The sequence below is a fragment of the Symphalangus syndactylus genome, chromosome 7 (assembly GCF_028878055.3).
Source record: "Symphalangus syndactylus isolate Jambi chromosome 7, NHGRI_mSymSyn1-v2.1_pri, whole genome shotgun sequence".
Taxonomy (NCBI): domain Eukaryota; kingdom Metazoa; phylum Chordata; class Mammalia; order Primates; family Hylobatidae; genus Symphalangus; species Symphalangus syndactylus.
Window position 1 is genome coordinate 111,270,096 of NC_072429.2, and position 17,722 is coordinate 111,287,817.

General features: G+C 33.3%; 1 protein-coding gene and 1 non-coding gene across 4 annotated transcripts in view; both read right to left on the reverse strand.

Annotated features, from left to right (window-relative positions):
• The window catches only part of CSMD3 (CUB and Sushi multiple domains 3), a 1,218,611-nt gene that overhangs the window by 323,682 nt on the left and 877,207 nt on the right, over nt 1-17,722 (reverse strand). For all 3 annotated transcript variants that reach the window (XM_055287089.2, XM_055287087.2, XM_055287086.2), the window contains 3 exons: nt 9,380-9,571; nt 5,263-5,389; nt 3,349-3,551 (listed from right to left, as the gene is read on the reverse strand). In XM_055287089.2, the coding sequence (XP_055143064.1) occupies nt 3,349-3,551; nt 5,263-5,389; nt 9,380-9,571 (522 nt within the window). The remainder of the gene's footprint in view (nt 1-3,348; nt 3,552-5,262; nt 5,390-9,379; nt 9,572-17,722) is intronic.
• LOC129487107 (small nucleolar RNA U13) lies at nt 16,814-16,915 on the reverse strand. The gene has a single exon (XR_008659229.1). It is a non-coding gene; the product is annotated as a small nucleolar RNA U13 (small nucleolar RNA).

Consider the following 17,722-nt stretch of genomic DNA (forward strand, 5'->3'; position numbering starts at 1 on the left):
GGAGCATGAGCTAGAATAGTAAGAAAATATTTTACTGAAAAGGGGTCTTGGCACAGAGTCTGGAAGAAAGCAAAATTTAAGCACAAGGGAGCAGAATTTAAGCATAAGTTAACTAAAGAAAAAAGAAGGTTTGGTGATGGAAAGCAGTAGAGAGAGAGACAGAGAGTGTGTGTGTGCATATGAAATTAAGAGTTGCTTGAGTTAATGAAGAGTTTGAGAATTAATTAGTGATAAATATGTTTAATACCTGGTTCTTAATAGACTCTCCTAGGATGAATGGGTGAATGAATTAGTGGACGGACATATGAATGAATGGGTAGGATGAAATAGATTTATCTAGGGAAGAAGAATTTAGGTAAGGCACTGAAGTGGCAAACATGATCCCACAAGCCAAGTTTGACCCACAGTAGTGGTTTAGTGGCCTATAGTCCAAATACATTCTCTTTAATACCACTTGTATACTTTAGAAACTAGATGACTTTAGATAAAATTTCTTATTTCAAATTCCACTTTAAAATTTTCCTGTCTTCCTATAGGGAAAAATGCCTAGAGCCAGAGAGGGCATGTGTCCCTTTCAAATGGGCATGTATGTACTCCAGCTTTCCTTCATTTCTTCTCCCTGTTTCACTCATATTTCATCTCCTTTTTTAGATTGGGACCTTTGATGTAGTGATTGGAATTATAATCAGGAAACCAAACTGATTAAAAGGTAGAACTCCATTGCAGCTAATAATATATAACTGAAAGCTTTCTATTACCTCTGGCATATTAATGCATGTATCCAGAATAATAATACTATAATAATAACTGCTAAGTATTTAGTATGTACAAAGCATGACATTAATCTCCTTTCAGACATGTGAGTTTGAGTTATCACGCCAGGCATCTGCTAGTTGTATGATCTTGAACAAATTAACTGACTTTCTGAACATTAACGTATTTCTTTGGGCAATGAGAATGATAACCATATCTTATATGGCGTTTGTGAGAATTAAATGAGATTATGTATATAAAGCATTTTACTTGATTCTTGGCACCCATCAACAGTTCATTCATGAAAAGAATATTTTCCCATTTCAAATCTGAACACTTGAAAAGCTATGTAAGCACATGTTTTAGAAAAGATCTCTAGCCAAGAGGTTAATTTTTCATTCACAATGTAGTAACCATCAATGTAACTTTATCTCAATAGGTTGGTTTTAAGGCTCAGATCAAATTTCTATTCATCTTCAAAAAATCTTATGAAGGCAGAGTTATTAAAGTTCTAGTATGAAATATATTGTTTCTATAACTTTAATATGCCCTACAAATATAATAAATATAAAAATGTACTGCTATTTTCACAGATTATCTACAATAAAAATTCCCAGAAATGCATCTAAAATAGTGTGTTTCCGCTTAACCAGATAAGGTTGAGTGTAAAGTGTAAGTTGCATTTGTAAACACTGAGCCTGAGACACCTTTCCATATTACTGTATGCAGATATTTAATTGCAATAACAATTTAAGTGGAAAACACTATGTATTACTAATCTAAAGTAAAAGCAAGAATTGTTTATTGCTAAACTACAATAGAAATAACTAAAATTAAGCTGCTGTCTGACAAATTGTTCCTACTTAAAAAAATAAACAGTAGAGGTAGAATATACAAATATGAAGACTATTTCATTGGTAAATATTTTCTAATTCGGAGCCATTTATATTCACCTATTATATGATTATTTTCTTATTTTATTCCCTTTTCTCAAAATATATATTTAAAGTACAAATTTAGAGATACTGACTTTTCGGTTTATACCTCTCTTTCACATGAGCTTGGGTCATATAGTACAAACAATTCGTTTGTGTTAGTAGGGCGAATAATTGTGTTCCATAAACAAAAAGTCAGCCAAGACAATTGTTTAACTGTATAATTGTTTACCTAAAACGGTATATTTTGTTGGCACTGATTTCAAAAGTCCTTCCTTCACACTTTTTAAAATTATTTGTATTATTTATTTTCAAGACATTTCAATGTTACATTTATTTATGTAAAAATAATTGTTTATTAGGTACCAGTTATCTACTCAATACCAAATACTGTGCACACATGATTCTGCTAGATTTAATAACTTTTGTTTTGTTTTGTTTTGTTTTTGAGATGGAGTCTCGCTCTGTCGCCCAGGCTGGAGTGCAGTGGCGCAATCTCGGCTCACTGCAAGCTCTGCCTCCCGGGTTCACGCCATTCTCCTGCCTCAGCCTCTCCGAGTAGCTGGGACTACAGGCGCCCACCACCACGCCCGGCTAATTTTTTTTGTATTTTTAGTAGAGATGGGGTTTCACCGTGGTCTCGATCTCCTGACCTCGTGATCCACCCGCCTCGGCCTCCCAAAGTGCTGGGATTACAAGCGTGAGCCACCGCGCCCGGCCAGATTTAATAACTTATTTATGAGATGAGCATTGTTATTCCTATGTCAATTAGAAAACCCAGTATTGGGTCACTAGGTAAAGTGCCCAAAATTAGCAGTTAGTAAAGAGCCAGAATTTGAATTCCGACACATTTCAAGAGTACTGGTTTTCACTCATAGTTGATCATAGAAACATTGATACATTTCTGTTAATAGGACTTTTTAAGACTACACAGATAAAAAATCTATTAGATAATTTTCTCAAAGAGATAATGTGCATTAACAAGTTAAAACAGCATTTACAAATTTTAAGTTTTTATTCATTTTATTCGTCAACTAAACTAAAATTTCTTTTACAGAACAACATATATTTAGCCACTTAGCAGTGCCATGAGAAGAAAAAAATTAACAAGACAAGAACACTGGTAATTACAAGGAATGCTGTTTCATTGTCATATTATTGTTATAGAAAATCTTTAATTTAAAAGCCATCTGAAATATTTTGTCAAAGATGTCTGTGAACACATAATTCAGATATTTAAATAATCTTTTTTTAAAAAAACAGGAAAAATGTAGGGTTGTATTTTTTGTAATAGCAACTAGTCATTTCCTTCCTCATCTGCAAAACTTCATATTTTAAAACTTCCACTTTTACACTATTTCCAGATGATAAGCTTTTGTGATGTAATTTTTTTTTAGCTGAGTAATTTAACACCACTTTTACTTTAAGAATAAATGATTTTACAGGTGGAGAGAAGTCTCAACAATTAATATTCAAAGTTAACTGTATTACCTTTTTCCCATGTATATTTAACCTTTGCTGCAGAAATATAGGAAGACTAGAAACACGAATATTTAAAATCATTAAAATTTTAAAATTAAAATTTTGAACAGTAAAGTTAACATGACTATTTACATCACCTTCCTATTTTGCATTGAAGAAATCTTTTGAAAAAACTTACTTGAAAACTGAATTGCAAATCCAGATTTGCTAATATAAAAATCCGTGTCAAACTGGATGGTTACTATATTGAGGGTGCTATGAATTCCTTCAGGAATAAGAGATCCACTAATTTCCTTTAAAAGCATCTCATTTTCTGGTGGACCATCCCAAACTCGGAGTATATCATGTGATGCTTCCGTATCAAAAGCAAGAAACTGCAAGCTGTGGGAGAACCATATTTCTCTGATTATTTTAAACAAGGATTCAATTTTAAATAAAAAATACAACAAATGTGCATTGTACCTTTTACTAGATATTTCTTTTTTGCTATGTGTTAAAAATGAATTACGTAAACAGCATATATTCTTAATATATTTTTCTTGAGACGTATAATTTGTTTCTTTAGAATATTATTAAATACACTATTACATCAACTTTGCAAATTGTAGAAACTTCAGGCATACATTCTTTCCCGTGTTCATGGATTTAACTGGGGCAACAGCAGGGGACATTTATAGATAATCTTCTACATGCTAGGCACTGTGCAAAATGTGTTACATATATTTTATTTGTTTAATTGTTATAATGACCCAATGAAATAGGAATAATTTTTATCTCAATTTTACAAATATGGCAAATGGAGTTTAGATAAATGAAATAATTGCCCAAAGAGTGGCATAGTCACAAATTGAACTCAAGTTTTCTGACCCTACAGTACATGCTTTTGCCACATTTCATGTTAAATCTATTCTGTTTTACGTTTAAGCTAGACAAAATTAGAATCGGGTGCTTTTTGTGCTTGGTGCAAAATTTAGAAATCTAATTATATTGACATGCTCAACTCTACATACAATACATTTATGTTTGATATATGAATCGTTACAGCTTTAAATTTGAGTTGCAATTTAACATCAAATAATGTTTAATTTTTAGAAATTGCAGAAATTTGGTGAATTTATTAATTTCAAGTTTAATAATTCTAATATTTATATAAAACAATGCATGACTTAGACTAAAGAAAAATAAACTAGGGATGATATAGTGTAGCCTATTTTGAGTTTGCACATTGCCTTGCAAAAGTAATGTACCAACTCATACTGCATCCATCAATGCATAGCAGTATACTACCTAGAAGCCTGTCTGAAATTCCATTGTATATAAATGGAATTTATATTACTACTTTATATAAGTAGTAATTCTTAAGTTTTAAAGTTATTGTTATTGAAAACACACCAAGTAGCTCATATGTCAAGGATGATTCTAGCCAAAGCAGCATAGTAAGGCTGGGACTGAGAGCCTGTGATAGCTTTGGAAGTCAGACTGGTGTTGATTTGAGATAATGACTCTGTACTTATCTAAGGGGTAGTAACAATGTGAAGAACTCTGCAGAAAAGGGAAATATAACATGATGACATGGGCAGAGAGCAAGTGTTTCACAAACGTGTTTAGGGACAAGGACAACAGGAAATGGTATTCAGTCCCCTTCTATTCTTATTTCTCCTAATTGTTAATGATGCACTAGGGTAATAATCTGCAAAACTCTGTATATCAGTCAAAATGGGCCAGGTGTAGTGGCTCACTGTAATCCCGGCATTTTGGGAGGCAGGAGAATTGCTTGAACCCAACATTTTGAGACCAGCCTGGTCAACATAGTGAGACCTCGTTTCTATGAAATATTTAAAAATTAGCCTAGCCCGGTAGCACATGCCTGTATTCCCACCTACTGGGGAGGCTGAGGTGGAAGATCATTTGAGCCCAAGAGGAGGAGGTTGCAGTGAGCCAAGATCATGCCCTGCCTTCTGGTCTGGATGACAGAGCAAGACTCTGCCTCAAGAAAAAAAAAAAAATGAAATAAATGGATATTAATTTTATATAGGAGTTGGGTAGGTACTTCAGATTCCCTAGTAATGTTGAGAAAATGAAATTCATTTACCTGACAATATTTCCAGGATCTACCTCAATCATCCACATGCAACGCAGATTATTGTCATATGGAAAAGGATAGCCAGGAGATAAGATTCTTCCTGATGATTCTCCTTTAAAACGACCTCCACATTCAGCTGATAAAAAATAATAAAAATGTAAGCCAAAATTTAACGCCAATCTTTTCAAAACAATGTACAAATTTCTCATGAGTAGACAAAAGAATACTGATTTCCTTGCTTCTTTAAAGTATACATTTGTATAAACTTTTAAAGTATCAATTGAAGCAAGAATATATAATACAATCAAATAATAGAGTCTCAAGTTAGATCACAGAAAAGACAATAAAACAGAAACCTACTTAAAGAATTAAAACAAGACACACTCAAAACCTCTGAGTTAGGATTCCAAACATTTTAAGATGTGTTGTTAAATAACGATAATTTTAAAAGGGAAACAGATGGCAAGTTGCTCACTGCTAGTGAATTGCAGGCTGAATAATTCATCATCTTGCTACCCCAGCTTTGAGAAAAACTAATCTTTATTGCAGTCCCTCAGGCCTTCTAAATTTCATTGTCCTTTTATTTCCCCTTTAAATCATTTTAAACCCTTTCCCTTGTACTCTCCCAAAAGCCAAAATGGCATTTTTTATTAGATTCCTTACTTCAGTAAAATCTAGTTAGGTTTTGATTTAATGTGGTCTCTAATTTTTATAAAAATTATCAAACTAAGAATGTAAGTATTGTCATGCAATATAATTAAATTTTTATATTTTAGGGGATTCCTTCTCCATTTTAATACTATTTAATACTGTTGTGATAACTGGAGTGATTTTACATAAGTGAACAACCTAGAAAGAGTCTCTGTACTGTAAAAGAGAGAAACTAAGTATTTTAGTTAGCATATTGCTCTACATCTTTAAACCCTAGAAACAAGGAAATCACTGTGGAATGCCTTACACATTTGAATCTTTTGTGATAGTTCTTGCTATCAGGCACTTGTGCATGAGAACCCTCCCCTTATGGCTTTCCCAGTTCTATTTTTCAGAGTTTTTAACACAAGTGACTCCACTTTGATTCTGACAACTTTCCTATTATCTTAGATTAAATAACTGAATTAAACTTTTTATTTTTGATCATTATTATTATTATTAGACCAAAGAAGGTCAAAGCAGGAAAGTTTTAGCATTTGGAAGAGACCTGATAACACTAGAATCTAATGGCTCAAATTTGTAGGCTGCATATATGTTAACTCGTTTCAACAATTTTAGATACTATATTGCACGAAACTGTGATGGATAGTTTCATGCCTCAACTTGGCTAGGCTATTAGCGACAGTTATTTTATTAACTATTTTACAGATATGGATAACATCTACACTCAGTTGACTTGTAGGCCTCATTCAATAAATTTGAAGACCTTAAGAGCACAACTAAGTTTCCCGGGGGAAAAAAAAAGAACTTCTTTCTCAAAACTTCAGCAACTCCTGCCTCAGTTTCTAGGCTATTAACTTGCCCTTTGAACTTTGGACTTACCAGCCCCCACCATTGCATTATTCAGTTCCTTAAATTAAATAAAGCTCTATAGATAGATAGATGGATAGGGAAGACAGAGAGAGAGAAAAAAAAGAGAGAGACAGAGACAAAGAGAAAGAGAGATATCCTTTTGGTGCTGTTTCTCTGGAGAACCCTGACTGATATACCCATGGAGGGCTAAGGGAATATTATCTTTTATTGCAACATTAATTTAATCTAATTTATAATAACACGCTCGGGAGATTTTTAAATTAGAAAGATATTAGTATTTAAGATGTTATCACCATTTATGGTTTTTCATTTTTTTCTAACAAAAATCCTGTTTGAGAATCTGTAAACATAATTGTATTAATTCATTTTTCATCATGTGTTTATGATTTATCACTATTTGGGGCATACATTTAATTTGAGAACAGAGTTGATACTTATTCTTCTTGACTAATTTATAGTCATTTGTAGAATTTTGCACTATATTGCATCTTGAACTTAAACATAGCTGTTTCCCCCTATATTTTTTTGTTATAAAATATTACCTGGCATTTTGACCTCAAATGAGCCAGTGTCATATGCTGTAATACTGGAGTTCATATTCTATATAAAACTTATGTTTGCAGAATAAAATGAAATACAGTGTTTAAAGAAGAGACACAGGTTAAATCCTTCCAGCTACGGTGCCTCAAAAACTAATTTTTGTTTGATCAACGAATAAGCTTCAGAAACAGAATTACCTACAAATAATCTAAATAATTAAGAGAAGTTTCCTTATTTGACTGAGGCTAAAACATAGCTGTAGTAGATATTTAAGGTTAATGAGCACAGGATATTATAACCATAGGCCAAGTGTTAAAGCTATTAATCATTGCGAGTATAGAACACCATCTAAAATAGAATTTCATCTTCTGTTATCATCAAATTATTCAGTATCACTCACCATGTGTCCAACTGTTTATAACTGCTAAATTTATTTTATCATCCATCATTAGAATTTTAATAAAAAAGATTACCCTACCCGTGAAATCTTGTGCAATATCAAGTCAATGTGTTTTGATTTTGAGTACTTGTAAACATAAAATGCATTGATTTGCTGAAAACATAATTAAAACCTTCTGATCTCAGACTAAATATCCTTCCGTTTGTATAAAACCTTTCCAAAAAGTAGAGAATATCTTCAGCTTGTTTCAACACACATAAAAATATATATGCTTTTATTGTATTTGTTTGTGGTTTTAATTTTAAAAACAGCATGGCAAGTCAATTTTTATACATTTATGGTATTGTGCTATTAAACTCTTAAAGCTTTTCTGAACATATTTCATATTCACATCAGAGAGAATTAATCAGTGGTACATTTTTCTCATAACCAATGGCAATGGGCTGATTATTGATCATATTCTAGCTTTTGGCAATTTAATTTGATTATTAATTTAGGTATTACCCTCACAATCTCTCCAAAATTCAGATGCCGTCTGAAAAGAACTGTGATTGCATTTTAGTTAGATAAAAACGTTTGTTTTCTGCATGAATCAATGTTTTAATAAACCAACAGCGGTCTCAGCATCAAAACTACCACACAATTAGTTGCAAGGCCTATAATAACTAGAATTTCATATTTTCTATTTGTATTCTAGCAAGTTTTATGGCAATTCCTACGTTGACCGTATCAAAAACCAATAGAAATATTCTACTTTTGTCAAAAGGTTCGGGTCTATCAATTATACCTCAATACACCTTCTAAAAATAAAAGGTTTGAGTCAATTTTATCCATATAGGCCTGACACAGAATGGATTTCTGCCTCTACAAATGCCATCAAAAAAAGAAAGGCTGAAGAATCACTGCAATGTTCCCTGCTGGAGAGTTAGTGTTTTGCTACAAAGTTGTTTTCCTTTGTTGTCCTAGTATTCCAATCTGACACCTATTTGGTCTTTGGAGCAGAAAAGAAAAAGAGAAAAAGAGAGCTCTCTATCCACACCTGTCAATATTTGTTTATCTACCTTCCCACCCCCACCAACCCATCTATGCATTAACTAATCTACAAGATGGTAGGAATAAAATGGTACCCCAGCTATGCAAAGAAGACAGAAAATGATCGCTCTCTAGCTTCACGAAGGCAATGTATCTTATGGCACTCTCACATTCCTTTTCCTATTGAAATTGAACATTATGCTGTAACATGCATGAGAAAAGAGAATAGGTTACTGTTTTCTCTAATCCACCTTGATTCCACAATAGGTAATAATTTTGTAAATTAAAAAAATCTGGCCAGTGCAATTCAATAAATGTGTATAATTAAAAGTCTTAACATTTTACTAACGAGTTCCATTTTATGTCAAGGTAGCAGAAATAAAATGACTTCAAAGAGACCATATTGTCTCCCACAAACTATAAGATTATGGGGCAAATAATGAATAAAGTTATGAAAAGGACCTTCTCATTTTCCATTAATTTTCTTTTATCAAATTCAAGCTATGAGTTCATTAATTTCTTGATATAAAGTGTTAGTTTTATGAGGACAGAAAGAATTTCTTAAAAATGCAAAGAATTTGATAAAGTTTTCACAGAAATATTCAATGAAAATCTATGACAGTATCCTACCAATACAGGAAGGCAGAGGATAGTCCCATGCCCTTCTCTCCCCTGTCATGCACTTGAGAAGGCTACTTCCGTGGAGAGTGTAGCCTGGATTGCATCCATAAATGATGGTGCTACCAGCAAAGTGGCCTTGGTCACTGATCTTGTATCCAAATTGTGGAATGCCAGGATCTTCACAGTGTGAGAGTTCAAAACCTGGGAGAAAAATATAAATTGATTAAAGACAAAACTTAGGAGGAGGATTTAAATCTATACAAATCATTCCTTTCCTTTATTATTTTTGATGATTACATACTTATTCCTAGTCATATTACTCTTACCATATTTAATTTCCGTATCATACAACAACCATACAGACCTTTTTTTTCTTGAAAATTAAAATGTGTTGTGTTTTTGAAGTTTATCAATGATACCCCATGGTCTATATAATTACCATGGCTTGTGGTATTAAGCTTCCTGTCTGCTTCAAGTGATTTAGAGTTAATAGTAGATTCTGAGTGATACCGTGATATAACAGGAAGTATATATTTGTTCTTTGTCCCTGATTCCTGGCACAGAGCTCCTAAAAGTCTTGGAATTTCTTGAGTGATAAGGGTGAGAGTACAGTTTTTGTTATTTATAATAAGCCATCCATACCTAAGTTTCTATAATGAAGTTCTTCCTGGAGGATGGGGGCTGATCGCCAGAGAAACCAACCATATGATCAGAAGGTTGGGTTGGAACTTTCATTGCCATCCCCATGGCTGGGTCATATACATCCATCTCCATGGAGGGGAGAAGGACTGAAGGTTGAGTCAATTACTGAGGAGCAATGATTTAATCAATTATGCCTAGGTTGGGCGCAGTGGCTCACGCTTGTAATCCCAGCACTTTGGGAGGCCGAGGTGGGCGGATCACGAGGTCAGGAGATCGAGACCACGGTGAAACCCCGTCTCTACTAAAAAAAAATGCAAAAAAAAAATTAGCCGGGCGTGGTGGCGGGCACCTGTAGTCCCAGCTACTCGGGAGGCTGAGGCAGGAGAATGGCGTGAACCCGGGAGGCGGAGCTTGCAGTGAGCCGATATCGCGCCACTACACTCCAGCCTGGGCAACGGAGCGAGACTCCGTCTCAAAAAAAAAAAAAAAAAAAAATTATGCCTATGTAATAAAATCTCCATAATAATCTTAGACAGAGGGGTTCTGAGAGTTTTCAGATTCATGAACACCTCCACGTGCTAGAAGGGTGATATACTCCAAATCCCCACTCCATGGGGCAGAAGATCCTGAACTTGGGACCTTTCTGGACCTCAGCTATGTACCTCTTCCTTTGGTAGCTCTTCATTTATATCCTTTATAATAAACCAATAAAGGTAAGTAAATGTTTCCCTGAGTTTTGTGAGCATTCTAGCAAATTATCAAACTCAAGGAGGAAGTTATGGGAAACCCCAATTTATAGCTCGTCAGTCAGAAATACAAGAGGCCTAGATTTTCAATTGGCATCTGAAGTGTGGGCATTCTTGTGGGATTGAGCCCCTAAACTGTGGGGTCTATATTAACTGCAAGTAGTGTTAGAATGGAACTGAATTACCAGACATCAAGTTGGTTTCAAGTGCTGGCGCTCAGAACAATATACTCCAAAGTATGGCACTTTGGTATGCTGAGTGCTTTGAATGAAAAGCAATTAGAAGGCCTCAGAAGCAAGGTCTCTCTTTCTTCTGCCCTTCTGCCCCTTGCCCCTTTTCTCTCTCCCAAAGCAAGTCATACAAGCCAGAATTATTCTTCCCTAAGGTGCATCATAAAAACTAGAAAACCTCTCCCCCAAAGCGAGCCACAGAACCTAGAAAGGTCATTTTCTTCCTTCTCCCTTGAAAACCATCATTCCATAGGGGTCCTGCCCCACACCCTGGAAAGGAAAGCTCCATAAAGAGGTCAAGAAGAATTTGAACAAACAGGTTTGCTGGGTTTTCCCTTCTCAATCTATTACTGATAGATTATATCTTTTATGTCCAATGACATTTCTACGTAGCTGTCCATTCATCACTGAACCGCAGCATAAAAACAGACAGTTTTTACTGGTTCTTTGGGTCTTTATTTCTGAAGGCTCTAATGTCATATAAAACCATGATTCAATAAATTTATTATGCTTTTCTCTTGTTAACTTATCTTTTATTATAGGAATATCAGCATGACCAACGTATGATGGTGACGAAAGGTATCACATCTTTCTATCCCCACACCAGAGTTGGATAATTGGTTAGTGTGAGGAAGAAACATACATATATGGTGTCAGAAGGGTTGTGAGCAGAGAACTGGGTTTTGCATTACGGATCAACATAACTATTAAGATCATATCACCAAAATTTTAAAATTAAGACAAAATATGTGAAATAATAACTAGCCAAGTGACAAATATGTCAATTGCAAATATAACTAGACTGCTTTAGTTGTATAACCTTAGAAGAAAGTGAATACTCTCATATTTAAAATATACTTTATCAAGCTAATATACTAATCAGCTTGATGAACTCTAAATTTTTATATTCTACTTTCTCCAGAAAAAGCATAGTTCTTAGAAATTCTCACAGGAAAAAAAAATAGAGGCTTCCCACATGTTGTCATTCTGAGATGTAGAGATAATATTTTTGTGTTTCTACAGGGTTGGGGCTTTCTGAATGAATTTGCTAAAAACTGAGATCCTGGGCTAAGAGCAACACTTGAGAAGTTAATTTACAACTGTATGATTAGTGAGAAAACTCCAGAGAAATTTACCTAACTGTGAGGAAGGCTTATGTTTACATTTCAATGAAGAGTGAGGCCCAGAAATTTACAGAAATCTCTAGGTCATAAAAGTTGGAGATATGGGAGATTAATATGTCCCTTAGATAGATATATTTACATTACAAAAGGTTAGAGTAAGAACACATGATCCTTTCCATCCAATCTCCAAGGAGCATAGGTTTTTCTCCCACCTTCTAGGAGAGGAGAAGGAGAAAGCAGCAGAATAAGCTCATTTGTTTTTCTTCCTTTGTCTATGAAGCCCCTGGCCCCTTCTGTAGATTTTTTCATTAGGTATTCATCGTGTTGCCCCAGGAGTAAGGACTGGGTGAAAGGAGAGCTGACACAGACATCATCATCATCATTATATTACTTAATAAGAATCTATCTTCATCCTGAATACCTCATTTGCATATCCAAAGTAAAGTTAATAAAGGTGAATGCTAAAAACCCCAGCAGTCTTAACACAACACAATCAAGATTCTGAAGGAACTGGAAAAGGACACTTCAAAAGATAAACCAAACCTGATATAAACAGATCAAAATCTAAGCTGCCCTAGCTATATAGTTTCTTCTGTTTTTAATATTTTGCAAAATATAAAAATGTAGGGTAAATGATGTAATAAATACACCAAGGAGAATTAGGTGAAAACTTATGTCAGTTACAGCTTCTGAGGATAGAAAAACTTTAAGAATATTCTAGATAGTTTTATGAATGAGGAAAATCAGTTAAGACAAAAATGCTGGAGAAAAAACTTTTATTTGTGTCCTAAATTATATGGTGATCAAAAAGAGATCTACATCACTTTTATAGGCATAGAATCTTGACCAAATTAATCTAGATTTGAATTAGAAAGCAAAAAAGTGTACATTAGCTCACTTGTGTCAAATCACTAATTTGCATCAGTGACTTTTTAGATTGTCACAACATACATAAAATCACAAGAACTTGTATAGTTCTAAGTACTAAGTTTATCCTATTATTTCTGTGAGTTGAGATAAACATTATCTCTCAGAGAACGTTAGGAGTCTTTCCTAGTCTCTACTAAGGGGTCTTAATCACTTCCTCCTCTGTTAAATCATAGAATTATTTGTACATTTGAATTCATTTGCAATGATTGTTTCTTTTCCTTGCTTTTGTATAGCTGAAATTCTTTCCTTTTTTCCTCTCCCTCTTTCTCACAGTACCTATCTAGCACAAATCCTGGCACAGGCTAGATGCTCAGTAATGCTCAATAATGTTCATGATTGAATGTGGATTCTTAGACACAATTATTTCTAGGAGACAACTGAAAAATAAAGTAATGCTGATAAGAAACTGAAATTTGAGAGACCATTTTTAAAAATAGTTTCAAGAATTTCCTGAATGTCTCAATTTATGATAACCCCATCTGGGTGAACATGCAAACAGCTTCAGAGACATAGCCATAAAGAGGTTAGCAGTCATTAACTCAAATCATGACACATATAATGAAATGTAATGAAAAAATAGTCAACCAGGTCAGTCTCTCAAACACAGAAGAAACAGCAGAAATAGTAACTTTAAAATTTCAGAACATATTACTTTGCATGGATCTGCATACTGAATACTACATTTAAAATGTCTTTGCTCAAAAATTACAAGTTTGCATTTCTTCTAGCAGATATAATATTCAGTTTATCATTCGAGATGCAATGTATTTTGAGTTTTACCATATATCATTTCTCAAAATAAAAATGGAAATCAAGCTCTGTTTTCAAGGTTTATTGCCAAATTCATCCTTCCTTAATTTGAATTTTCTGTAAATGTGGTTGGGAATTGCTGGTGATGAGGTAAAATGGATATATTCTTTGTAAATTAAGATAATTTATAATATTTTGCATTGTAGCTGAAAATGCACATGGACAATAGTATATAAGCTACAAAGCACAACATAATTTTGTCCAAATTGGTGGAATTATTGTTGCTTATTCATAAATATGCAGAAATGTCTTTATGGAAACGTTCAGCTGCTAGTCTTTTCATTGAAAAGCTCAAATACTTGAAACTGACAATTAAATAAAGATGTGTATGAAAAACCGCATATGCTATAAATATTCAACACTGCTTGTGAAATTTTATATGCTGATGAAATGAAAATTTCTAGAACAAAAATGAACTGATAATCCCCATTACCTAGATCTTTTTGATTTTCAAAATACCTTAAACTGAGACTTCATTCCTTTCCTGCCACCATGTAGCATATTTCTCCAAAGATATCTAATTTATTTGTAAGTTATTATTTGAAATCTACAAAAAAAAAGGATAACAACAAATTCATCCACTAGCTCTATCAGATTCTAGTTTTGTATCATAGTTGTGTAAGACTCATATCAATGTTAATTCAGATTAATATTCAGATTATCATTCATATTAATTCATCTTCACATTAATGTTATTATTACAAAACAAGTTAAAGATTCTTTTGTATTCTTCCCCAGTCTCTTTCTGTTTTTTCCCGGAGAGCTAGTAAATATTCTAATTCAGTTTATTATTCTTGCACATATATTTTTATCACATATCTATACATCGATGAGCAATATATAATGTTTTGCAAGTGTTCATACATTTTATAAATTATATAATGGTTTTAAAAATTCTGTGGCTTCATTTATTGCCCGGTATTGCATTTTATCTTTATAATTATATACCCATGCATGCGCATGCACGCACACTCACACACACACACACACACACACACACACACATTGTATTCATTTTAACTACTCTGTGGTATTCCATTGGTTAACATATTCCCAAACTAACTGCTTTTGCAGCATTTATATTGTTTCCAATTTTTTACTGCTACGAAAATGCTATCTTTCTATGTCTCCTTTTGCACATGTACACGTGTTTTTATAGGGCATGCACTATTTAAAGATGTAAAGTTCATTTTGTCCTCAAGATTCAACCAAAATCTCCTAATCCATTACTTAACTTCTGTCTTGGCTTACTAAAAGATAAATAGTAAAATTTCGACCTCAACATAATTTCTCTCAATTTGTTTAACAATAACTATGTGTTCACATAGGGTAATGTCATACCTTACTAGCAAAACACTACCAGTAATACACATAATTTACATCATTTAAAAATAAAAGTGACATGTGAAAATTCATTTTTAAATGTAATAAAATATATTTTATGTAACTTAAAAAGACTTATTTCCTTTATTTTTTTAAGTCAGTTAAAATATAAATATATACTTTATAAGTTAAATTCCAGAGTATTTAATGGTCAATGAAGATGTGTTAGTTTTATGTGCCAATAGTAAAAACTTCCAAATTGCTAAATAAAAAAGAAATAGATTGTTAAAAAGGAAATTGGGAAAGTATGTTAGCTAAATACGTTAGAGAAATATGCTTGCCAAAACCGTATATATTAATAAAAGTTGATATAATGCAAGGAGACAAATGAATATTATATTATTATGCAATAAATTTAATCTCTATAGAATTGTTGGTGAGCTTAATTCATAACATTAGGCAGAATAATTTTGGGGAACTATATTTAATATTTGGTGATTAAATTCCATTTTGGCCATGAGTCTTGCAAGAAAACATCCTATTTTAAAATTCTTTATATTTAAATGAAGACCTCTTCATTTATATCAACTTTTATATCAACTTCATTATATCAACTTTTATTAACATATATGGCAAGCATAATTCTCTAACATATTTAGCTAACATACTTTCCCAATTTCCTTTTTAACAATCTATTTCTTTTTTTATTTAGCAATTTGGAAGTTTTTACTATTGGCACATAAAACTAACATATCTTCATTGACCATTAAATACTCTGGAATTTAACTATAAATTAGAATGTCAACTTTGCCACCTCAAAATTCATGAACAGGAAATACTTCAAGATAACAAACAACAGCTGCGATAATCCTCTGCGATTGAGATATAATAAAGAATATAAAGGGAATAAAGAAAAAAAGAAAATGATGAAGAAGAGTTATACTTTTTTATCATTAATAGAACTAATAAAAACAAATTTGACATACCACGTATTTCCCACTAATCAAACTATAAAAAATCAAACTTTAAAGCTACAACTTTAGAAGAATGCTTTAAGAAGACAATCCTTTCCAGTTTTTAGTTTATAGAAATTAAGAATTTAAGCAAAAACAGCTTGTGGAAATTATTACTATGCATTTCCAATTGCTTTCAGGAGTTAAGATAAAAGGATTTTTTTTTTTAATGGCGGATGCTTTCAGTCCTACATATAAAGTTCTTACTAGAAAATATGTTACTGACAGACTTTCCTAAATTATAATCTGTTAGACATAATCTAGTAAGTAATATTAAACATGCTAAGTTTGTATCTTGTACATCATGTATTTGTACCACATTCTAGGCTGGTGATGTCCATCTTTGACTGAATATTAACTTGGTTAAAACCAATCAGCACTGGGCATTTGGCCTAAATGTATAGTTGGTGTAATCTAAATATATCCAGAAATTGAATTTTATTAGATATTTCCAAATTAATCTTCTAGGTGACTACCAATTTACATTCCCCAAAGTTTATAAGTTTCAATGTCTGCAAATTGTCATCAGTACTTGGTGGCATACAGCTTTATAATTTTTATTTACTGTGTGAGGGTGTCATAGCATCTTATTTGGGTTTCCATTTTCATTTCTTTTTTCTTTTCATGTCCAATGGGTAATGTGCAGAGGTTGTAACAAGGTTTGAGGAAGGCACATCTCACACGAGTATGAAAACCTAATCATCACACTTATAAACTAAAAAAGAATTTTTCATTTCTTAATACCTGTCAAGTTAAGCATTTTTTTGTTCTGCTGAACTTCCCTCTACTGTGAAATTGGTTTTGGCCCATGTTTTTCTTTTAAGTTATTTTTTTTTTTCTTATTGACTTGTAGGATTTTTTTTTTTCTAGAGAGTGCATGTTTTCCATTATATAAATACCTCCTTTTAAAACGTTTCACTTCTGTTTACAGTGTCCCTTTCTATAGGGAGGTTTTTTTGGCCCTTTCCTTTCCTTCCTCCTTTCCTTCTTCCTTTCCTTCTTCCTTCCCTTCCTTCTTCCCTTCCTTCTCCCCTCCCCTCCCCTCCCCTCTCCTTTCCATTCCTTTCTTTTTTTCCGGGACTTGGTCAGGAAAACAGAAGCCTCTTATGTACTGTGTGTAGCTAAGATTCAAAACAAGAAATTTGAGGCCTTGATGATTTTGGAAATGCAAAGGGTGTGAAAGTCAGAAGACCACTGCTGGCTTTCAGGAAATTCAGCAGTTCAGGAAAGCTGCTGCCGCATACAACCACCTGCCAGCACCACACTCCTGCCTGTAGCTGCTGGTGGAAAATAATGGCTTCTCCATCAATCTCACCTTTCAGCTCTCACAGGTCTGCCTTTAATTGGCAGAATCTAAGCAGAGATATTTGTTGGCAAGAGAATCTGGAAAATGTACTTGCCAGATTTTTGGTTTCTACACTTCCAGGAGTGCTTAGAAGGTCAGAAATGCTACTGATTATTGATGAATTTTTGCTTGTGTATCTGATTTCAGAAATCTTCTTCTATGTTAAAGACACAGCTTTTCTAAGCCACA